We start from the raw sequence: 24336 nt of genomic DNA on the forward strand, positions 1-24336 counted from the left end.
ACTCTCTACATAGATCACACTAGCCTCTAATCCACAGAGATCTGTCTACCTCTGCTTCTTAAATGCTGGTATTAAAGATATGTGTCACCATGTCTGGCCCCCAAATTTATATTTATTATTCTTTTCAAAAGAATCAAATTATGTTAAGTATGCTATAAGACCATTATAATTATTAAATAATATGGATTATATAGAAATCTTGACATTCCTCACATGCTAAATGAATATCTGCTATGGTCTGAATGCACATGTCACTCTTAAATCCATGTTAATATTTACACCTTTGGTAGCTGATGGCTGTTAGGGAGGAAGAATTATTCTTTTTGAGGGTGCTCCCACTGGTAGGTATTCCGTGTCCCAGTAGACAGTCCCACCCCCATGCACATAACAGCAATATTAATTTGAATTAATAAGATTTAATTTTAAAAAATGAAGAGATGAGTTCTGTAGAGCAATGTGTTTTGGAGGAATATGGAGAAAGTTGGAGGGAGAAAATGGGGGGTAAATATGGTTATTTTCCATAGTATACATATGAAATTCTCAGGAATAAAGAAAATGATAATAAAAATCAATGCTATTCATTAATGCTTCTTACTTTTCCTATAATAAAATTATATAAAAACAGAAAATTTTAAAAAGACAAAAAGGAATGGAACCTCCGAGATCTGGGAGACTGGGGTGGTTGGTTAAGTTTTCTTCTTGGACACATGAACTGAATTCCTAGCACCTTCATAGAAATAGTACAGTGGTACACATTTATAATTATAGCACTGGGAGAGACAGGAAGATTCCCAGAGCTCGCTGGCCTCCAACCTAGCCTAATTGAGTCCCAACAAATGAAAGACCCTGTAGACAGTATTCCTGAGGGTGACACTTAGATTATCTCTTGGTTTCCACAAACATAGACACACACACACACACACACACACTCACACACATGGGGTGGGAAGACAGATAGTGAGAGACACAGAGAGAGAATAGAATGGGACCTTTATAAAGTGATTACATCATGAGGATTTTCCCTCGAGATGGCATTAATATTTATAATGAAAGAAACTTCAGACAGCTCCCCATTCCCCTTCATCTCTTCCACTATGTGAAGACAAAGGTTTTGTCCCCATCCAGGGACACGGCAGTAAAGCTCCATCTTTGAAGGTAAGAACAAAGCATGAAGCTTCTAATACCTTGATCTTGGAGGCCCAAGCTCTACACCTGTAAGAAATGCATTCCCATCATTATAACTTAGCCAGGCTACAGCATTTTGTGTGAACAGCTCCATCAGACCTATGGTATCTTTCAGGTGAAAGTCCCACAGCCTAATTCTTCTTAGTTTGTTCTGAATCAGGATCTCTTCACAGACCATTAGTCATTCTTGAATCTGCGTGATCTAAGACCGTTCCATTCCAAGACTGATGTAATTGCTCTCTCAAAGAAGTATTGATCCAAGAATATGGAACAGAATGGATCTTTAACTTTATCCTACAGAAGGCCATTCAATATGTGTTTCATTAAAATAAAGGTCAGTAGGACAATACTTGCTCTAGACAAGCGTGCACTCTGTGAGCTTTATCTTTGCCCTTCAAACTGGCTTTACCTTCTTAGTTCAAGGCTACAAAGCTGTCGTATTTATCTTGAGAATATATTATAGGCCAGTGGGCACATCAGAGCCCTGGATTGTGTTGAGAGATAAATCAATTAACCACATTTCACTTAGGTTCTTTAGCCTAAAGCATTCAAGCGGAATTCTGAAAGCAATAATTTCTCTTCTGGTGCCATGCTTTGTGGTCATTCTCACCAGTCAATTTTTTTTTCCCAACCCTGTCATCTTCATGGGTCCTCCTTATAAGCATGAATTGCTCACGGATTTAACGTCCTATGGGGCAGACATAAACAATACTGCAGCAGGGCAGTGAGCCTTGGGGAATTCCTCTGCAGCTGCCTGTGGACCTCGGATTCCACCAATGCCCTAACTTGATGCCTTTTCAAATAGTCGCAGACTTTTAAAGAATAATCATTCAAATGGGAGTTGGAGAAATTGGTAGAGTTATACTTATAGTGGGAGACACTATAAGCTGGAAGTAAGGATGCTAACTTGATAATATTAGTCAACAATGGCTAAACACGGGTCTCTACAAGGATATTTCTTACGGTTTGATTTTCAAGAGTGAAATCCAAAAATTAGGGGATTAAATAAGAGCTGACATATCCATTCAATGGATTTCATTTTCTGTTTGTGTATTGTTTAATTTCAATTTACCTTCTGAGACAGGGTCTTACTTTTAGCCGAGACTGTCTTCAAGTTCATGGCATCTTCCTTCTGCGAAGCGATGGGATTACAGGTGTGGACCACTGTGACCAGCATATCCAGTGGGTTTTCAACAGTAAACTGTACAGTAGCTTCCACGTGGAGGTATTCTTCATGATGAACAGATGAGCTTCCTCATCTGATCTTACTAGGACATGGCACATGGCACATACATGCTAAGACCATGTCTGTGCTCCTTGTTCTTAAGAAGGCTTCTTGCTGAGCAGGTTGCAGCTGAAGGATACATACTACCAAAAGATCATGAGGGCACAGAGAGTCAGGAGAAACTGTGCGTGTTAGCTGAAGGCTATTAAAGTTTGGTAATTTATTTTGAGAATGCATTATATAGGCTAAGAGCCAAACAGAGCTTTGATTTTGCTGAGTTATAAGCCAGTTAGCCATATTCCACATAAACTCTCTCTCTTAAAATATTCAAGAGGAATTACGGAAGCCATACTATAAGTACACACGTGCTAGCATAGATAAATTGTATGTGCCGGTTATCCTAGACGTAGAATTAGTCTTCCATCAACCACAAAATACTAGATGACTTTTCAGAGTTCTAAGGCAACGGGCACAAAGTGGCTTCCAGGAACAAATGTGCTCTCCAAGGAGAATTAGCTACTGCAGGCTATACTATAGGTCATTCTGAGTGGTCATAGGCCAAAGAAAAGATTGTTAAATATAGCCAATTCTTTTTCTTCTCTTTGTTGCATATGCTAGAACTGCCCTGTGTTGATGTAAAGACTCCTATTTCTACAATTAGCAGCCTGTTGGCATCGCACAGAAAGCTGAGCACTCACCGGTGGCTCATCTAACATGTGGTTTTAGTGGCCACAGGAGAGGTATTACTGAGGACACTTGAGGTTTGCATAATGACTCTTTACAATTTACTCTCCAGTAATCACTACCACTTGCAATGGGAAAGGATGCGTAGCATGCTAAATAAGAGTACAATTTAAGAGGGGGGAAGATTGCTCTTTTAAAACATAGTCCTGGATCTGGATCTGGTGGTACAGGCCTGTATTACAGCTACCCAGAAGCCTTGAGGAAAAAGCCCCAAGCTCAAGGCCTTAATGGGCTTCAGAGAAATGTTAAAGATATTTTGGGTATGACTGAGTGTGACCCTGTCTCAAAATAAAAAGTAAAAAGAGGGCTTGGGCTATAGTTCACAATAGAGTAATTGCTTAGCATGTTAGAGGCTTCAGCACTGCCAAAACAAAGGGCTTACCGGCATAATGCCTGTTGTAGTCAGTGTTCTATTGCTATGAAGCACACCATGACTAAGGCAGCTCTTTATAAAAGAAAACATTTAAATGGGGCTGGCTTGCAGTTTCAAAGGTTTAGTCCATTATAATCATGGTGGGAAGCATGGCCTCACACAGGCAGAAATGGTGCTGGAGAAGTCGCTGAGAGTTACATTCTAATTCCCTGGCCAAGAAACTCTGGGCTGTTGTGGACTTTTGAAACCTCAAAGCCCATCCCCAGTGACACACTTCCTCCAAAGACCACACCTCCTAGTCCTTTCAAACACTCCTTGGTGACCAAGCATTGCAATCTATGGGCCCACGGGAGGGGCATTCTTATTTAAGCCACCACAATGCCATAGGCCTGTAATCCCTACACTTGGTAGCTGGATGGAGGCAGGAAGATCAAGAATTCAAGTTTGGCCTCTGCTACATAAGAACTTGTCTCAGAAAAGCAAAATCAGTTAATTCAAAAATTGGAATACACTTTGGAATCCAGTCCAACAGCTGTTTTTTTCAGACTGAATAAATAGTCTTCCAGGAACTGGAGTCTCTCATCTGAGAACCTCCTCATGCTTGGGAACAAAGAATCTTAGATGAGGGGTGGCAGGGCCATTGCATCCCTCGCTGTTTGCACAATAGGAAGACTGTGTGGAAGAGGACCCAGAATCTACAGCATGTCAGAAGTTGCCCCTGGGCCATGTAATAGGAAAATCAGCCTCCAAAATTTCCAAAGAAACAGACATAACACACACACACACACACACACACACACACACACACACACATATCGTGATATAATCATTTCTGGGAAAATGCAGCCATACTTTAATCTTTATGCTTTACAGTAACCATGACAACAAAAGGTCTGAAGTCAGCAGAACGGTTCTAGTCTCAAGAACTGAATTAACAGTATTACCAGCTCGAAGCCATGGCAACTAAATGTATTAGGAATAGCACTGAATATATTATGCTACTAAAGCTTCCTGTGGATGGTAACCAAAGGGATGGAGCACCGTCAAGTAGAGAGAAAAGCCTTATGAAAAGTGGGCTCTTCATTGTCATTGGCGCAAGACGGCCTCACAGTGCCACTTGTTGGTAGGTGGGGTGACTTGAAAGAGGAGAACCCTAGTCTAGTTTGTCTGCCTGGCACTAGGCTATTGGTTTCTCATTCATCTTTCTGCCTGGCTTACCAACGCAGCAAGAAATAGGCCAGGCCCTCCCACTGCAGTCTGAGCAGCCTACAGAGGACACCGCTGTTAGCAAACATTTCAGTTCCTATAGTCAAGAGGAACTTTGACCAAGGGCCCTGGGCAGGGGAGGGGCTTATAAAGCTGAGAGTCAGGATGTGACCTGCCTAAGCCTCTGGCAGACCTACAAACACCACACAAAAAGAGTTGCACATTGTGTATCTCATGCTGTGCTCCGGCCAGGCTTCTGGTGCCAAGGCTGGTGGAATCCAGCCATACTTTAAAAATCACTTAGTGTGGTCAGGCAGAGGTGGCACATGCCTTTAATCCCAACACTTGGGAGGCAGAGGCAGGTAGAGCTCAGTGAGTTCGAGGGCAGCCTGGTCTACAAAGTAAGCACTAGGACAGCTAGGATTGTTACAGAAAATCCCTGTCTCAAAAATTAATAGTGACTTAAAAGCAAGTAACTTTTCTATTTTACTTCAAGATTCTGGCTTTTAGTCGTCTATGGTCCTTTATCTCACATTACTAAATAATATCATTTTTAAAGTGATATTCTAAATTTACATTGTCCAGATCAGCAGTTCTCACCCTGTGGGTTGGGACCCTTCCGGGAATCAAATGACCTTTTCACAGGGATTACATATCAGATACGAGGCCTATCAAATACTTACATTAGGTTACAGAACAGTAGCAAAATTGCAGTTCTCACATAGCAATGAAAATCATTTTATGATTGTGGGTCACCACATGAGTTACTGCATTAAAGGGTTATAGCATTAGGAAGGTTGAGAACCACTGGCCTAAACTATAAAATTCCTTGTTGAAACTTTTACCATGTACCCAAGGTTATGTTGAAAACTCTAAAGATGAACAAGATTCTCTTTTCTTATATGTGATGGCTTTTACTCTTGGAAAGCTTTGGGCTGGAGAGATAGTTTAGTTGGCCAAACATTTTCTATGCTAGCATGAGGCGTTTGATTCCCAGAGTCTGGGTTTTAAAAGGTGGATGTGGTGGTGTACATATAATCCCAGTGCTGGGGAGGCCCAGACACGTAGATCCCTGAGGCTTGCTGACCAACCAGCCCAGCCTACTTGGTGAGTTCAAAGCTTATGAAAAATCCTCTGCCAGTCTTATGTGCTCTGCACTCTTGTGCATGTGTGCACCTACAAACACACTTACACAAGCAGACACAGACACACACAGAGAGACAGACAAACACACACACATATATAGACACACAGACACAGAGAGAGACACACACACACATACATAGCCACACAGAGACAGACAGACACAGACACACACACAGAGACAGACAGACACAGACACACACACAGAGACAGACAGACACACACACATATATAGACACACAGACACACACACACACACACAGAGACACACACACATACATAGCCACACAGAGACAGACAGACACAGACACACACACAGAGACAGACAGACACAGACACACACACATACATAGACACACAGACACACACACATATATAGACACACACAGACACACACACACAGAGACACACACATACTCTCTTAAGGTTTGAAAGTTTTCTTCTTACTTTCAGTGGTCAAACATTTTACTACAATGCTACTCATTAAAGGCTCCTCCCCCCCCCCAGCATTTATGAGTGTTTTAAAACAATTCTTGTCTAAAAAAAAAAAAAACCTCTGGTAAAGCCTTAATATTATTTCTTCAAATATATCCCTCTAGCATGCCTGTGGCATGCAGACATTCATGCAGGCAAAACATCTGCACAAGAAATAAATAAACTACTTAATTACATTTCCTTCCCTAATTGGCTTTTCTCCTTTCTGAGACTCTAAAGCCATGAGTTTATTTTTTTACTATTTCTTTTGTACTCACCAGACATCTGTGAGTGTTCATGAGGTGCATTTTCTTGGTATTCTAATTTAGCAATCTGTCCTTGGGTTCCAGCCTCACAAGCCTCATTTTATACTCTTCATTTTGGTTCCTGTTCTATAATGGAGCTTTTTTTCCCCTCATAATAGATTACCATTTTATGTTTCTAGGGCTTCCCCTTGCCACTGCTGGTGCATTTACTTGGCTTATTCTAAATGATTCTCTCTCGGAGCGAAGTAATGCTTACATCTACTTGCTCAATGAGTTGTTCCCTAAGGCCATATTACCTTGATTGACAGTGAGCACAAATTAGAAAGAGCAGAAAATTTTCTCGCCAGAGATACCAGGCTTCCTTCCAACTGCCCCTCCCTGGTGGATGGTATTTCCCAGACCTCCTGAATCCACACTCAAACAGGAACCCAACTAACTTTCTCTTGGAATTTCCTCCTAGGTTTATTTCACTTTGGTGGGGCCTTCAGTTTCCCTCCTTTCTCATATGACAGCTCCAAGGTGGGGTTTGAGGAAGGGTTTGCCACATTTAGACGGCACCATGGACAACTCAACAACAGCTATGAAAGGGTCACAGAGACTTCCTGGGTAGTTGAGGAGGATCTCCTAGAAACCTCAGCGAGAGCCTAGAACTGCAAAGAACTCAGTCAGAAAACCCATCACCCAAATATTTAGAATGGCATAAATAAAAATATATATATAATTTATTTTTTACCTTTTCTTATTAGTTAATGGTTCATTGTGTAAATAAAGATACTCCATTTCTCTTACTAGCTACATTTAAAAAAAATTTTTTTTTTGAGACAGGGTTTTTCTGTGTAGCTTTGGCTGTCCTGAAACTTGCTGGAGACCAGGCTGATGTGGGAGTGTCCTATATCAATCTGTTGATTTCATTGGCTGAGCAATAAAGAAACTGCTTGGCCCTGATAGGTTAAAGCATTTGTGGGAGGAGTAAACAGAATAGGATGCTGGGCGGAAGAGGAAGTGAGGTCAGACTCTGCTCTGCTCCCGGAGAGACCGACAGCTCTGTTCTGGAGCAGAGACGCCATGCTCAGCTCTCCCAGGCAACTCCAACCCATGATGGACTTAGGCTAGAATCTTCCTGGTAAGCGCACCTTGGGGTGCTTACACGCATTATTAGAAATGGGCTAGTCCAGGTGTGAGAATTAGCCTGTAAGGGCTAGAGTTCATGGGCCAAGCAGTTCTTGAATGAATACAGTTTGTGTGTTGTTATTTCGGGCATGAGCTAGCCAAGCGGCCGGGGTGTTGGGGACGCAACCCCACCGCTCCTATTTCAACACCAGGCTGGCCTTGAACTCACAGAGACCTACCTGCCTCTGCCTCCCAACCACTGGGATTAAAAGCGTGCACCATCACCACCTACCTACTAACTGCATTTTAAAGAATAGGATGAACTGATCATCTCCAGACTTATTTACCTTGTTTTTACTCCATGGAGAAAAAAAAATGTTGAAAATTCATTCATGTTAGGCAGATATTGATCTTGAGTAATCTCAAAAGTTTTAGGGGTTTGGGTCCTATAAACGATGTGTAGAGATCAGTACTACACATTGCATCATTCCTGGTCACTGGTGGGAGGACACTGCATAAATGTGAGCTTAGATCTGAGAGTCACCCTTAATGAAGAAAATTCATGCAATAAAAAACAAACAACATAAAAACCCTCTCATTTAAAATAAAATGTTGTTTGAGAAAACTATCCCTCCCTCCATCCACCCATCCATAATTTCCTGAGTAACCATACAAGAGCTTCTGATGCTTAGTCTTGTTTACAAAGTCTAACATCAGCACACAGTAGGTACTTAAAGAAACGTGGGTAGGTCAAAGGCAGTGTTTGTGGACGCCTAACTTTAAGATCTCTAGTGGGAAAAACTATTTCTAATTTTTTCCATCGAAATTACCAAGATAAACATAATAATCTTGCAAAAGCTTCCTCATAGCTAATCCATTTTCTATAGACTATGCTAATTTCATTTTTATCAGCCACCTCTTGAGTGAGGCAGGAAGGAGCCATTCCAGCCAGCAAAGTCCCTGACAGAGAATGAAGTTACACTCTGGAACACAGACTAATTTGTTTATTAGGTACGTTCTGTAAGTCAAGGAGAGAAATTTTTGTCAAATAAATAAATAATCAAACGAATGGAGATCCCAGGGCACAGGAGGTCAGAGAGAGGAAGCGGAGTCTTTGCATAGTTCTAAACGAACAAAGGGTGGCAGCAATAGGCAGCGTGGATTCCCAGCAGAAGTGCAGCATTTGCAAGAACAGGGGACAGAAGGCTTTGAGAAAGAGGAGAAGGTGAGCAGGTGACTACCTATTTCTTTGTCACAGACTGTGGTGAGGAGCATTCGTCCTCTCTACCAGGGTGGGCAAGATGTGGCATCTTACATGATCTGCCTGGGCATCCCGTACCCCGTCATGCCCGCCTGGGAGGCACCCTTGTTACTGCCCATCTGCAGGCCTATGACGTTCTGTCCCTGGCGAAGTTGCTCCTCTGAAAATCCTCTCCGATTCTGCTGGGCTTTCCTGGGTAGAAAGAGTGAGATGGAACTATGTCATGTGACAGTTCTAAATCCTCCTCAAGATACGGATGCACAGCTTCTATATGAGGCAGTCAAACACACCAGCAGACCCTTCCCTGGCCTACAACTCTTACTGAGCTCTGACTCACCATGAACTATGGTCTACTGAGAGCTATGGTCTACTTGGGAACTAAGATGACTTTTAGAATTTCTAGCAAAAAAAAAAAAAAGAAAGAAGAACCCATAGCTGCCCTTCTGGAAAACTCAATCTCAGCTTCTCTTTTTCTCTTCCTCTTCAGAACTCCTCAGTCTTTACCTTCTCAGCCTCTCCGGTACCTCTACTCACAAAACTAACTCCTTTTAGAAAACATATCAGAAGCCCTGTTCCACCCTTCCCACATAGGACCAATGGTTAATCTCTGTTTTGCTGCCCGATCAACGTAGGAGTTTTCAAGGAGCAATCTTTATCTCCTGACCAGAGGCTGCCAAATTTTGGTAAAGAGCAGAATTGTGAATAAATTTGGATTTGCAGCCATACAGGCCATGGTGGCTCATCAATAATTCTGAGACTAGGACCAGGATTTCAATATGTTTCTAGGAGGAATTTAAGTCAAGGGCATCTAAAGAACACAAACTACGTGCTTCTGTACTTCTCCAGGATGAGAAACAAGAATTACCGCGTAGCTGCTACAAGCATTCCTGTCATCGGTCTCCAGACCCCTCAGTTTGCACATCTCTCTGTCTCTACTCTCGCTGCTATAAAGGTCGCTTAAGGAACAGTTCCTAAAAGGCCTAGTCTGTTTCAGTAGACTGAAATAATCATATAATCTATCACCCAGACCCGGATGCTTTTGAGAGTCAAAGCGGGAGCTGTTAGTTAACCTGCTGGGTTACAAACCGAGATGGTATTTGGCAAAGGGACGAATTTGTTCTTCATTAGATGCACAGGAGAGAATTAAAAAGATGAAAGAAGGAAAAGAACAAAGGAGAGGGAGATGCTAGGAGCTAAGAGAAATCCCAAGCATCTCAGCCCTGGTTGGGTGTCAGCTAGAATGGCGGCACCGGCCTTCCTTCTCAGTGGCTCTTGCCGTGGGACCAGAAGTGTTTGCTTCTTTGTAGACAGTGTCTGACAGCTCTAGGGAAGGACTCACCTGTGAAACCAGGACGGCTCTCCCCGGTAGCAGCCGTCATCCTTGGTAACTGCCACGCTGCCTAGAGCCATCAGAGTCCTCTGCACGGCTGCCATGTCCTTCCCTGGAATCCAGTGAAGAAGTTAACGTCTAGCTTGTCAGGGCCAGGGATTTGGAAGGAGTTTCTGTACCCGGGAAGAGCGCTAGATAGAGGAGGCTATGGGAGACTACAATCGCGGGAGAACTACTAAATAACACTTCCCTAAAGTAATAAATGACATAAAACCCACCCCAATCCTGCTAATTATTGTATTCACACAAGAAGGCCCTTTATATTTTATTTAAGTGTATAATAAACACTCCAAGCATTAGCCGCTCCTGGCCTTCATGGCTTCAGCCATGATCTGATGTGATCTGATGAGGAGGTCCTAGGTCACAGCCTGCAGAAGAGCACTTTCCTCATGAGTGGACAGAGAAAGGAAAAACGCAGATAAATTGGTTGCTTCGACTAAGTCTGCCCCAAAACCCAGGGGGCTCCTCTCTTTTAGTTTATCTGGGTTAGCAGAATCTAAAATCATCCCTGTTCATCAAATTGAGTATTCGCTCAGTGCTCTGGTCCACAGGCCAATGGAGAAAGAAATCAACACAGAAAGCACTCAAGGCACAAGTGATGCATGAAAGGGACTAATGGAGACAAAACATCACTGGCCCATGTGTGAGAGAGAACAAAGCAGGGGAGGGCGCATCGGGTAGTCTCGCATAAGGGGTGGGGACATGGTCGCATGATTGCCCCTAGAGAAGGCAGCTGAGCCTTCCAACCAGCCAGCTCCTTCCATCCTCTTCCCTCCCTCCTTTTCGGAGGACTGGCAAATCTCAAACTAGAGAAGGTGCTACCGGTGTGGGTGGATCAAAGGTCTGAACAAAGCAGAAATGACGGCCACAAATGCTAAAAGGATCCAAGCTAAAAGAGAGAAAAAGAGGCTGTGGGGGCCTGAGACAGGAGCAGCAGATAGGCAAAGGCTCTGATCGGACCCAGTGGGCATCTGTGGTCTCCTTGGTGCGTTTCCTGCAGCTCAGCCCCTGGGGAATACAGAGTTACAGGGGAAGGGCAGAGAAGGGAACAGGAACTGTAATGAAATCAGCAATTATGGCCTTTAAGGAGGTCCTGTTCAGGATGCTCATGTGTTCCAAGAAGAGAGGTAAGAGTCTCCTCCCCTCGCGTGGTTTCCTCCACCCTATGACCAACACTCACTACAGGGCAATTGCCTGGAGCTTGAGGCCGGTGGGGATGGCTGTGGGTACAGGAAATTCTGCAGTGCAGACTCTCTCAGACTCAGCTGCTGGGGTGATGGTGAGTGGAGTATCCACAATAGATGTCAAGGGAAGGATTAAAAAAAAAAACACTAAGAATTTGGAGAGAAGAAAGGCAGTTAGGACAACTTTTCTCTTCCACACATGAAATTCCTTTCTGTAACTGTCACTATATCATAGGCTGCTGTGAAAGATAAACCTGTAGTCATGGCATTCTGGAAGGAGATGTGGCTGGGTGTGCTCGTGCACAACAAAGCGATTAAGGAGAGCCTAGAAGAAAATGAGTAAGTACAAGAAGTATGAGCTAGAGTCTGACAATAAGCCTACCTCTTACACAAAGCAGCAGGAATATAGTTCTGATAGGTGGAGGGTGTGGGTCTGACACATACAGGATCTGGGGCAATGTGGAAAACACTCAGCAAGTCAGCTATAAACATTCTAAGAGCAATAGGTTGGACATAACCTTTGTTCCAGCACAATGGGGCTTCCTTCAGAAGGAGCTAGCTAATGTGCACATATATACACTCGGAAAGGATGGAGCCGCAGGCAAGGGTTAGAGATCCGGGAACCTAGAGGCATAAAATCAACACCACCCACCCTCTTCTCAGTACCATGGACAAGGAAGTGAATGTATGACTGAGTTAGGCACATCTAAGGGAAGGAGGCATTCTTTCACTTTCCTGAAGAGAAGGTTTCAAAGAAAGAGATGTAATGTAAATCATGGGCTAGATGTTTTATCACATGTGGTCTTAACATTATGGAGTGGAGACTACCTCCCATCTGCGGACAGCAAAACAAATTCAAAGAGATTTGCTAGCACCCTCAAAGTCACCCAACAAGTAAACCAGAGCCCAGCTCTAGCTCCTGTCGGGCTGAAATCAAACTCCACAATAGGTCCATCCACTTCACTGTTATTCCCCCTTGCTCCCCCCTTTGTGAAACTGGTGAGGAACCATGCTCCTTGGGAGGAAGCAGTGACCAGAAATAACCAAAGGTGTCAGGGTATTGGTAACACAAGGAATCTAAATCTGGGCATTGATATTGGGTACCATAAAAATAAGGACACCCATCCCAAAATGGTCATAAGCCATTGGATGTTTTTGTCTGCAATAATTTTGCTATATCTTCACTTACATAACATTAAAAAAATAAAACTATTTGTAGTCTGCATGCTGACTAAGTTAGTTATTAGGATTCTAAGTAACTTAGTGACTACAAATCTTCTGTCTTAGCCAGTGCACAGCTAGTCCACTGTGCACTATGTTTTTTAGCAGAGATGTTTGTGAAGAGTTCCGGGATTCTTGGACTGATGACGTGGGAAAGAACTGGCTTCTTTCCCAATTAGAAACCGAGATAGAGTGAGTAGTGCTAGATGGAAGAAACAGGTGGCAGGAATTGGGGTCACTCCTGGAACCCAACCTGTGTCAACAGGGGTCAAATATGTAAATGTGTTATGAAACGCAAGGTCAAGGAAGATCTGCACAGCACGCTGGGCATAGGACATCAAAAACTAAGCTGCTGTGTCACAGCCAGCCTAAGATCTTCCCTTCTTGTGAAGCATTCGAAATGATGCATGTGGAAAAACTTGCCTTGTCCAGCTTGCTTCAGAGCTCATCCCCACGCTTTGTTGTTTCTTCAAGGAAGTTTGCAGAGGGGGATGTCTCTCCAAATGTACTATATGAATTTTGAATACTGAGGGTTTTTTTCCCATGAGAATTTGACTTGGAAAGTCCCAAGAATCTATATTACAATAAGTTTAGTAAATAATACACAGGTGACAGTCTGAGAAACACTGGCTTTGTCTGGTGACTGTGATGTGCTGTGACCATCAGCAGCCTGAGCATCTGAATTCCGATTCTGGGGTAATCTCCCAGGACAGTCCTTACGTGGTCAGATAGACCTGTAAGCCCTACTCTAAACTCTTAGTTCTCGCTGACGAGTGCTAAGAACTACATACATTTTGTTAAGCAATAACTCCTCCCTTCAGAGACATCTTTTGCAAAGTCCAAAGAACAAAACTGATCATTAGAAGCACTTTGATCCAAGCTGGAAGTCTGTCTCCTTTGCATCTCTTTGATTCCTGAAAGCCATCCTGGACACTTTGGCAAATGCTATGACTCTTCATGTCAGCCTGATTACTTCCTCTAAATACCATTCTCCCAAGAAAATAAAGAAATACAATCCTGAAAGACAGACTGTTCAAATGTTGACAGTTTTCCACACTCAAGTAGAGCAGGAACGAATCAATCCCGGTGATGATGTAAGAATTTGCCACTGTTCCTGAAAAGGAAAGCAACACAGGCAGAGGAAGGCAAGCTTGCACCAACAGCCTGTCTGGGTTCTTCTATTTCTTTATCATGAGAAATTAATGGGTTTTACAGCAGAGCTAAAAGAATCTGAACGGACAGCACACAGCATGATGCGACATCTTACAAAGGGGAAAAACAGACAGCAAGAGGAGCAGATCACTGGGACTGATAATGGTAAAAGATAAAATGATGGACCACAGAAGATTTTTAGGGTAGCGAAAGTATGTTGCACAATACTATAATAGTGGACACATTTGTCTAAACTCACTCAATGTACTATTGTAGATAGGAAGAGGGAACCCTACAGAGTGTGGTCCTTGGTGATGCAAGGCTTTGTTGAAGGTTTAAAAATTATACAGGTGGTATAATATCACCCAGATGGATAGGATGACATGGAGAGGCTGTGTGTGCATCAGGGCACGTTATACTTAACAGTGTAGGAGTCTCTGTTTCCGATTTCTCTCCCTCCATAACCCCTCATATATCTATCTATCTATCTATCTATCTATCTATCTATCTATCTATCTATCTATCTATCCAATAGGGCCTCACTCTATAGCCCAAACAGACCTTGAATTTATGATGATCCACCTGCCTCAACCTCCCAAGTGCCATCATTCACACTGTATTCATTCTGTATTATCACAAAATAATAACACATCAAAATAGCCATAAACCCCAAACTGCTAATCAATAAGCCTTGAGGAATGGAGCCCAGAGTTCTACCTTGTAATGTCCTAACTTGGTGCTTATAAAGTTTAAATTTACACTCAAGATATCTTATGCATGTCTTACATGGATCAACACCAGCTCCTGTAGATGATAGATAGATAGATAGATAGATAGATAGATAGATAGATAGATAGATAGATAGATTTGACTTAGTATTTTTATGAGACCCCTGATTGTGAAAGCAAGCAGGCCTCTGACTCTTATGCCTGCTTTGGGACTCTTTTCTTTCTATTGGGCTGCCATGTACAACTTCAATATGAATGTTTTTGTTTCAACTTATTATATTTTATTTAGTCATGTTTGGTTGCTATCTCTTAGATGCCTGATCGTCTGTAATGAGAGAAAGAAAAAGAATGGATCCAGAGGGGAGGTAACTGGGAGAGGAACTGGGAGGAGTGGAGGGAGGAGAAGCTATAATCAGGATATATTGTACAAAAAAAGAATCTATTCTTAATTAAAAACAAATGAGAAGAAAAAGGGAAAAATAAAGACAATGCAGAAGTCACTTGAGTAGGAAAAGTGAGATTTGACACTATTTTCTATTCTATTTTTAACACAAAAGTCAGACTTAAATTATTTGTTTCAGAACTGCTATTTTCTAATAGTCTTGACCAACTCTGTTAACTCTTAGAAGCTGCTTTTTAATATACACATAACAGAGAAAGCGAGCTATGATAGAAAAATCACTTCCCACCTCCCTGTGAAACTGCTGCTGCAGGCCAGGGAGAAATGGCTGAAGATAAGCTGGCTGTCTCTCTGAATTTTATGGATTTTTGTTGTTTCCATTCTAGCCAGTGGGAAGAGAAACTGTAAGGTAGTGGCTCTCAAAGTGGGGCTCTCAGGAGAGCAGAAGCAGCGTCACCTACAAATTGGTAAGAAATGCAGATACTTGGGCCTTGTTGCAGATTTAACATGTCAGGAACATGTCTGTCAGTCAGACCACGTGTCTGTGATGCATGCTGGAGATTGAAGCTAAAGGAAAAGCTCACAAAATACAATGGCCAGCAGCCCTTCCGGGTGAATGCAGCTGAGGGTGCTGCCATGGGACAGGAGGGTGGAGGAGCGGACATTTGTCATAGCTCAGGTCACTGTGGGTACCGTGCTGTATCCCCAAACCCATTTCCGGCTAGGAGAAATGAGTCTTCAGCTTCTGCTGTTGAGGAACAGCACACATAGTGACACCTCCTGAGAGAGTACACGTGAACCTTCCAGGCTCTACCCTTCCGTGTAAACAACACCTCCCTAACTCCCATCATCAGGAGAAAAGAACAGACAACATAAAACCATGCACCCATTATCCTCCATCAGTGCAATTGTTGAGAAGAATAATCAAGCTGATTGCTCTTTGAGTAATGTCTGCGCTGACATTTTGGAATTCTTAACATCTGACACTAAGTGCTTATACAAATAGGCCCCAAAGGTTATTGCTGATGAGCTTACTGAAGCAGAAGAAAAGTCGACATTTATTAGGCAACTAGGAATCATATATTGTGCTGGAGAGTTAACATGTTTGTTCCATACAATTCCTTTAGGGGTTGGGGTTGCTAGACCGCTACACAGAAGAGAACCAAGACTCTAGGCAGCTGAGAACTGTAAACAGAGTCACACAGCTAGGATGCATTGGAAGATGGTTTTCAATGTATCCACTCTAAAACCCATGCTATTTTCATTCTACCGAGGGCTCCCAGGTCTGACATTGGCAATCAATGCATCATAGGGACAGATGACAAATTCAGTGTCTTCTGTCAATAAGGTAACCCGTATGAATGATTGCCAGGGTGACGGTCATCCAGGCAATCCTATCAGCTTGTAAGTGTGATAATTAATCAAATCCATCTTTTAAAGAGGAGTCTATGACCACCCAGTCCCCACCCTTCCTATTAACCCAGAAAGGGCAGGCCACTGACGATACCTATGCTATTCCTTGTCAGGCACCATCTGAGCGTTTCTAACGCATCACTTCCTTTGTTCCCCAGACCAATAACATAAAATAGGTTCTCTTAGGCCCATTTGATACAGGAGAAATTCAAAGCTAAGACACTTTAGCTGAGAAGTGATGGCGCACAGGCTCGGTCCAGGTTCTCTAGTTTCTGCTTTGGGAGCCTGACTCCACCCCACCTCAGAGGAGAGTCCCACTGCAGCTTTTCTGACCTCAGACCAGCTTCTCACTTTTCCTTGTCTGTTTTGTCTCTCTTATACACATACAGACTCGGTTTATTGTTGCTTCCTTTCTCCAGTCTCCTCTCTGGTACTCATAGCAAAGATGCTGCAGGCTTGCCTGTACTATCCTCTCCTGAGTCAGAGCTGAAACAGCCCCACCCCTGCCCTTCGCCGGCATCTGCTCCAGATCTAAAAGGAACCTGTAAGACCATTTACCTTTTCTCTTCAAAGAGGGGCTCTTCCCGTCCCCTTCCATTCTTTGCAGTGGCCCTAGCCTTTCCTGTCACCAACAATGAAGGTCACTCTGGTCCTTCCCCAGTGAAGGCTTTGGTAACTTTGTATTATCTCCATGATCAAGCTGTCACCTGGATATCTTTGTGAAAACCCTTGCCTCCTTGCTGGCCCCAGGTCTCTTCCAAACAATGTACCTAAAGGGGGTTCAAGAATGGTGGGGACTTCTGGGGCCCCACCTATATGAGTAATGGAAGCTTAAACAAGAAAGCACTTGGCAAACCTGGGCTCCTGCAGCTTTGCTGATCTGTAACCTAGAAGCAGTTTGGGAATGCACTGTGAGCAAAAAGAACCATATTTAGGAGACACGTGCCAAGCAGAGGAAATGTGGTACTGAGAGCAGTCAGGCATAAACTACCTGCAGAGGAGGAAGGGAAGTGTCCAGAAGAGTAGCAGCCACAGCCATCTCAACTGTGATGCAGGAAATCATGAAATAGTGGGAGGAACTGAAGCGTGAGGGCAGGATTGCAACTTCGGTCAGGGAGCAGAAAGGTAGATATGACAAGCTGTGCACACGGCTAGTCTGACGTCTGATATCTATGTGACAGAGAGTGTGTACATCCTCACGCAGACATGTCACACAAACACACGCCACCCTTGCTCTTTGACTACAGCTTAGTCACCAACCACATCATGCATTACAAGCGGCTGCTGCAGAAAGGACCAGCGCCTCCCATGCTCAGTCCGCCATCTGTGCCAGCCACCAAGGCCATCCCACCCTGCTTTCTACTCCTACGCTCCTTGGGAAACAGCTCTGGCCTGAGCTCCAGACAGGGATCCTCGGAAGTATCAAGTCTCTCGCCCATGACATCATCTTCAATCTAAGCTCCTTGGGGCTTCCGGCAAGTCATCTGGAAACTCCTCAGCATCTGTCTCCTTGCTGTCAGCTCTCTTGCACATCCCCACCTTTGTGTAGTTCTGGCGTTTCTGTGACCTGTCGATCACAGTGCCTTGAGAGTCTCCATATTTCATTTAAAGTCCTCCTCTTCTGCACTGGGGCAGGGATGGGTTAGGTATGGCAAATGATGACTTTTATTGTCTGTCTTACATTTGATCTAGAAGCATTATCATTTTCCAGAGCTGCATCTCAGACTGCCTCGCTAACATTTATGCCTCCCAGCTTTCTTCATTTCCCAGGAGTGTAGACTGCCATGCGTGCTGCCCACCCAGAAGTACTGCTCCTTCTCTCTTCCCTCTTTTAAAATCTCCTCTCCCAAGTAGAGCGCCCCTCTCTATGGTGTTTGGATAAAGGGGGAAAGGAAGTAACACTAGCCCTTCCCTAATGTAGATGGGTAGACTCCCTTTAGACTTGACCTTCCAGGTACCTCCAGTGCCCTTCCTCTTAAGTACATCCTGCACTTGAGTGCTCACCAGGGTTTCTCTCATTTGCTCTAACCCCCCATCTCTTGGTTTCACATGGTTTTGATTCATCCTTCTCCATCCTCCCCTGGCTCCTTGGCATCAACAGTTAGTCACTGACGTGACGCAGCCAGGACATTCATGGTAGAGATGAAAGATGCTAAGGCCCCTGGCCAAAAAATGGTGTGGCCTGTTGAATAAGGTTTTCTGTTTTGGCTTCAGAGCCCAGGGTGGCGCTCAGGACTGTGAACTATGAATTCTGATGAACACACGTGACAAGGGCAGGCAGGTGTCATTATCTATGCAATGAGGAGGTTGAAAAAATTCCCTTCATAGTTTAGTTGGAAGAACTGTGTGTCATTGTCCAGAAAAGCTCTTATATGTGCCTCTAGAGAAGAGGAATATTAGTGAAAAGAAACTCTATTAACTGTGGACTGTCACCATTATCCTGACCTGGGAATCAAGCCTTAGTGGAGCCATCCCATGGAGAATTGGAGACAGATGCCAATGAGGTCTGGTGGCCTAGCCAGCATTTCAGGTATCTGAGGTACTAGAAAAAATACAAGACCCCTGGCCTCTTCGGGTTTGAACTGTTCACTTATGCAAAAAGCACGAAATGGAGCCCTCTTTGACTGGAGGCTTGAGGTCATTGTGAGGATGGAGGAGGTGACTTTTTTCTTTATAATTATCTGAGCAGGCTGTCCTCTGCTTAGAATACCCATGGCTCTTGATCAAAGTAACATTAGTTACTTTGTGTACTTAGAGTACTCTGTGTCGGCAGAACCACCCAATGGGTTCCGTGGTTTGCCCTGTGATGACAGCCAGTGACAATGAGTGTGTCAATCAATCTGGCAATTAGACAGCCCCTCTGTGCCTCAGGTAGGGCTAGTGTATGGACTAACATGCCCATTTTCACTAAAGTGGACTGGACGCCACATGGCTATTGGTCCCTCAGATTCTCCAGCAATACCTGCATTACACATCCTTTTCTTCAACATGGTGGATTGCTAAATAGTTCCATAGCTAAGCTTTGATCTATATAGCTTTGTGAGATATTTCTCACCAAGTCAATTCACAAATGTGAATGAAAAAAAAAAAACATCTAGTAGTCTCTCCGAGTAGAATACTCACCTAGAAGATATAATCACTGTGATCTGGATAATATCCATCTAGAAGATACAGTCACTGTACTCTGGATAACATCCATCTAGAAGATACAGTCACTGTGGTCTGGATAATACCCACCTAGAAGATACAGTCATTGTACCCTGGATAACATCTATCTAGAAGATACAGTCACTGTACCCTGGATAATACCCATCTAGAAGATACAGTCACTGTACTCTGGATAACATTCATCTAGAAGATATAGTCACTGTACTCTGGATAACATCCACCTAGAAGATACAGTCACTGTGCTCTGGATAATACCCACCTAGAAGATACAGTCACTGTAATCTGGATAATATCCATCTAGAAGATACAATCACTGTGCTCTGGATAACATCCACCTAGAAGATACAGTCATTGTGCTCCGGATAGTTGTTTACCAGAAAGATGGAGCACTCTCTTGTTCTCCCTCAGATTGAATGACAGAGGAGCAGATGGCTTTGTCTGTAAGCCCCACTGCTGGTGAATCAGAAGATCACTCACTCACGCCTGCCTCCCTTCTTTTCCACGAAATGTGATTTGTTATGAACGGCTAACTAGAGGAAAAGACACCCGTGTAACCAGTTCACTTCTTCTCTGTGTACACTTCTAGTTTGCTGAGGTACTTGCCATATCCTCAGCATAAAGCACCACATGCAGGAAGGACAACACTGCCCATGGGGTGACAACTGAGAACGGAATTCCCTCCAGCAAGCAGTGCCAGGAAGCCCTATGTAAGTGGCTTTTACAAACAGATGATAAAGAAAAGAGGAGGTATGGGAACGGGAGTCCAGGGGAAACAGACCCAAAGACAGAAGGGCTGTTTACCTTCCCATAGATCCACTGTTTGAAAAATGTCTGTAGTCCTGACACCATAAACCTCGGCCGCTTTCAGGAACTGGGAGATTTGCTCCATTTGCTTAAAAGCCATCTTTGACTCTGAGATCTTGGGGATAGGTTCTTGTCCTGGTGGATATAAACTGTTTATCAGCTTGCACAGGACCTGAAGGGAACGCGGGGACAGAGAATCAGTGTTTGCCTTTGCAATAAATGTCACAAGTCAGAAGTGAATGGTGCATCTACACACACACACACACACACACACACACACACACACACGCACGCTCCCACATTAAACACGGAAGAAGACCCCAGGGAGCCCATTCTCGGGCTTGAGCTGACCACAGTCCTGCAACCGGAATCCGATTCTCTCATTGGAAATGATGCTGAGGGATGAGGACATGATCTCAGACTCTTAATGGAGGATGCGTTGGAGGCTGGTGGGGAAGTGGGAGGATTGTGATCTGCTTTCTGGGATCTGCCCTCTTCACTAACTCATCATATAAGAGTTTATGACGTGTAAAAGAACTGAGTTGGGTCTTCTCAAGGACTCTGAGAAGACGAAGCCAAGCAAGCCTTGGTCTACCCAACACATGGGTGGGATCGCAGTTATGTAACAGTAAATCACAAGCTGCCAGAAAAGACTGGCTTGCTCGACTGAGCTGAGCTGTCCTCCTGGAACCCAAACACACGGCATCTAGACAGAAAGGAACCCCACTATCAAAAAAGGACTCCCTTTCAGCTCCAAAGCCCCTGAGCCTCTTCAAGGGGCTCAGCATCCCCGGAGGATAAGAAGTTGATTAGCCTGACTCTTTCCTTTGTTTGACCGTGTAACCCCTGGGGGTAAGAAAAGCCCCAGAAAGGCTGATGCACCGAGAAGGCACAGGAGATCAAACGGCTGCACTTAGCTCTATTCTCTGTGGAAATATCCGAAGGGCTTCAATTTTGCTTACAGTTTAGCCGGAAGCTTGATGCTCAGATGGGTGGAGAATCCTCTAAACTAGCTAGGGAATTGTTCAGGGAGCCCTCATCTCACAGCCCGAGAGAAATAAAGGCATCCCCCGTCCTCCCGGTGAAACTCAGATCTTGGCAACAGAGGATTCCCCCCGGACCCTCACATTGAAAGAAAGAGCCCCAGGAGGGCTTCCTTCCACCGCTCCAGCAACCAATATCCCTGCCCGGCTTACCGTCCCGTCCATCAACCATTTCTGAAAATGGGCCCTGCCCGGGGGCGGGTGCTCTATATCCTCAGCACACTGCAGAATGATCCAGTCCACCAGCTTGTTCTCCAGGTCCGCATCATACTTCTGCTCGATCTTCTCCTGCACCTCTCGGCTTAAGCCATAGCTCGGGCCCCTGTTAGCCATCTCTGGAAGAGAAGAGAGGACACGCGCGGCATCCACACAATAGCAGCCACAGCAGCCCCCGGGTTTCCTGAGAACCCGGCTGGGATGTGGCAGGGAGGCCGAGCCCAGCAGCAGCAAAGCGGACAGAAAGCCGGGCGTGGTTTAAATCAAGGAGCCAATGAAGCCAATGGGGTTTCACCTACAAATGGGAAAGAAAAGCGCAGCCACGCGCCATGGACTCTAGAATAAAGCCCCGGCCGACCCAGGGGGGCTGAAACCCCCCTTTCATTCCTGCCTGTCAGGCGGACTGGATGATGTACACGGACTCACTCGCGAGCCTGAACCCCCAGGCAGTCGGGGGCTGGGTTGAGGGTGGGCGATGGTTGTTTGCTCCCCGTCTCAGCAGCACTTTGCGTGAGATTCCCAGGACAGGTAATTAACAGGCAGGAGAAAGGATGCCTCGACAATCGCCCGCTGATGGTGTGTGGAGTCTGGAAGCAAGGCGCTCTGATTTGATTTTCTCACGGCTGAGGCGGGTCAAATCAGGGCTGTTGCTAAGAGCCCTGCAAAGACAGCCCTCTCCTAGTCAGGCAAACCCGCCTGCCTCCCGCTGGGAGCCTCTTTCCCTGCACCACAATCCTTTCTCCTCCTCTGGGGATCCCAGCATTGTATCCAAGGCCCCACACAGCTGCCTGAGGGGACCTGCGTCTCTGGGAGGGTCCATTCTGCTAAGTGCCCATCTGCCAGGAATAGCCAGACCACTTTAACCTTGTACTGAAGTGACAGTTGTTACCGGACAGGATGGGGTGGGGGTGGGGAACACTGGAAGCTGCAATCATTTACTTTAGCTGTCAACCCAGTTTCATCCAGAAACTTCCAACCCGTGGAAAACCTCTGTCGTTTGGTTTGGCTCTATTCAAGAAATAAACCTTTTAAATGTTTCTTTAAACTGAAAATATATAGGGCAAATTTTGTGAGTCAACACAAGTCAGTGAGTGTTCTAAAAGTTCTGGAAAATCCCAGTCTTTGTCTGTTGTAGATAAGGATGGCGAAGGTGCCAGGGACCCGAATTTAAGAGTCACTTAACACTGGGGGAGGCAGACAAAACATGAGGAAAAATCATTTGGTTCAAGCTGGCCTGAACACGTCTTAAGAGCTAAAGAGCTTAGCAGTTTGCTCCCAAGTATAAGGTGTTCGAGGGTAAAGATGACTTCTCACTTTAGCCGTTTTGTATACGTCCCTGGGTACTTTGCTTGGTTTATACCTTCACTTAACAAATATTTATCAAGTGTTTAAGTCGTGCCAAAGATTGGACCTGAAACAAAAATAATTATGGTTTCACAATGTGCCAATAAATTGGCTCAAGACCATAGATTAAGCAGTTCTAACGAGGAGATGGTCATTGTCCCTGTGAGGATAGGTTAGAACCAAACACGAAGTTACTCTCAGACAACACATGGACCTAGAAACATCTTCTGCTAGTTGAGGCCTGTACTAATGAAAACATCCCTGCTTAGCAGATAAGTGACCACTTTGCTTGAGGAACTTCCTGGTGAGTTGCTGAGAGCCTGGAGAGAAAGAACTGGGAGGTGAGAAACAGACCAGCTTTTAGAACATTAGTTTAAGGAGAAAAAGCAAGCTAAGGAATGCAGGCTTTGATGCTTCCTAAAAGCTCAATTGAAGAAGTCCCAAAGACACAGAGCTAGCTGTCTTAGATATTTGGAGCTTGGGAGGAGAAGAAAATGCATGCTGCAAGAGATCCTTTGCAGAACCATGGAAGTCTCCAGTCCGCGTCATGGGTGACAGCAATAATGGAAGTTCCAACCTGGAACTCAGGGGCAGAAGCTCACAGAGAAAACGTGTCTTTTCTTCACTCCTAGATGCAATTCCAAAGAGAACAGTCTTCCTCATCCTCCTCCTGCTCCTCCTGCTGCTTCTCCTCTTCCTGCTCTTCCCCCTCTTCCCTCTACTCCTCCTCCCCCTGCTCCTCTTCCTCCTCTTCTTTTGAAACTTTTGGGCAGTTTCCTTTATATGATAACCAAATAGTTGGTATGATTTACATGAATGATTGAGCCCATAATTATAGAAAGGGTTCCATGCAAAGAGGAGGCCCAGCAGGATAAAAGTGTCCAGAATTCTGGTTAAGCCTTCAGAGAAAAACCGTTGATGCTGTGGGGGATGACAATGGAAATTTGTTCAACTTTGCATTTGCTTGAAGCCTATTAGCATTATAGTAATTTGCTTCAATAACCTAATTTTTTTAAAGACAGGTTCTCCAAGTGTAGCTCAGGCTAGCTTAGAATTTTGATCACATGTCAGTTCCCTGAACACTGGGATTACAGGCATGGAAGCATGAGGTCCAGCTTTAACAATTTTTAAAAAACGGCTTATGTATGTCTGTGAGATGCAAAAAAAAAAAATTAATGAAACATACTAAGTAGGTCTAGAACCAAAGCTAACCTTGTCAGCAAGAAATGCCAGCCAGATGGTGTGGTGTGTTTAGAGGAAGGGAATAGGGAGCTAGGGAAAATGAC

The 24336-nt window shown here is 44.3% G+C and overlaps 1 protein-coding gene across 1 annotated transcript; it reads right to left on the reverse strand.

Annotated features, from left to right (window-relative positions):
* Positions 1-8777: 8777 nt before the first annotated feature.
* On the reverse strand, positions 8778-22102 carry Tagln3 (transgelin 3). Its single transcript, XM_050148990.1, has 4 exons — positions 21644-22102; positions 20445-20619; positions 10327-10429; positions 8778-9179 (listed from the first exon to the last, which is right to left on the reverse strand). The coding sequence occupies exons 1-4, from the start codon at positions 21821-21823 to the stop codon at positions 9038-9040; spliced, it is 600 nt and encodes a 199-aa protein (XP_050004947.1). The 5' UTR covers positions 21824-22102; the 3' UTR covers positions 8778-9037.
* Between the last annotated feature and the right edge of the window lie 2234 nt (positions 22103-24336).

The sequence above is a fragment of the Alexandromys fortis genome, unplaced genomic scaffold, assembly GCF_014885135.2.
Source record: "Alexandromys fortis isolate MF-2015 unplaced genomic scaffold, M_Fortis_MF-2015_v1.1 scaffold_4, whole genome shotgun sequence".
NCBI classification, from domain to species: Eukaryota; Metazoa; Chordata; class Mammalia; order Rodentia; family Cricetidae; genus Alexandromys; species Alexandromys fortis.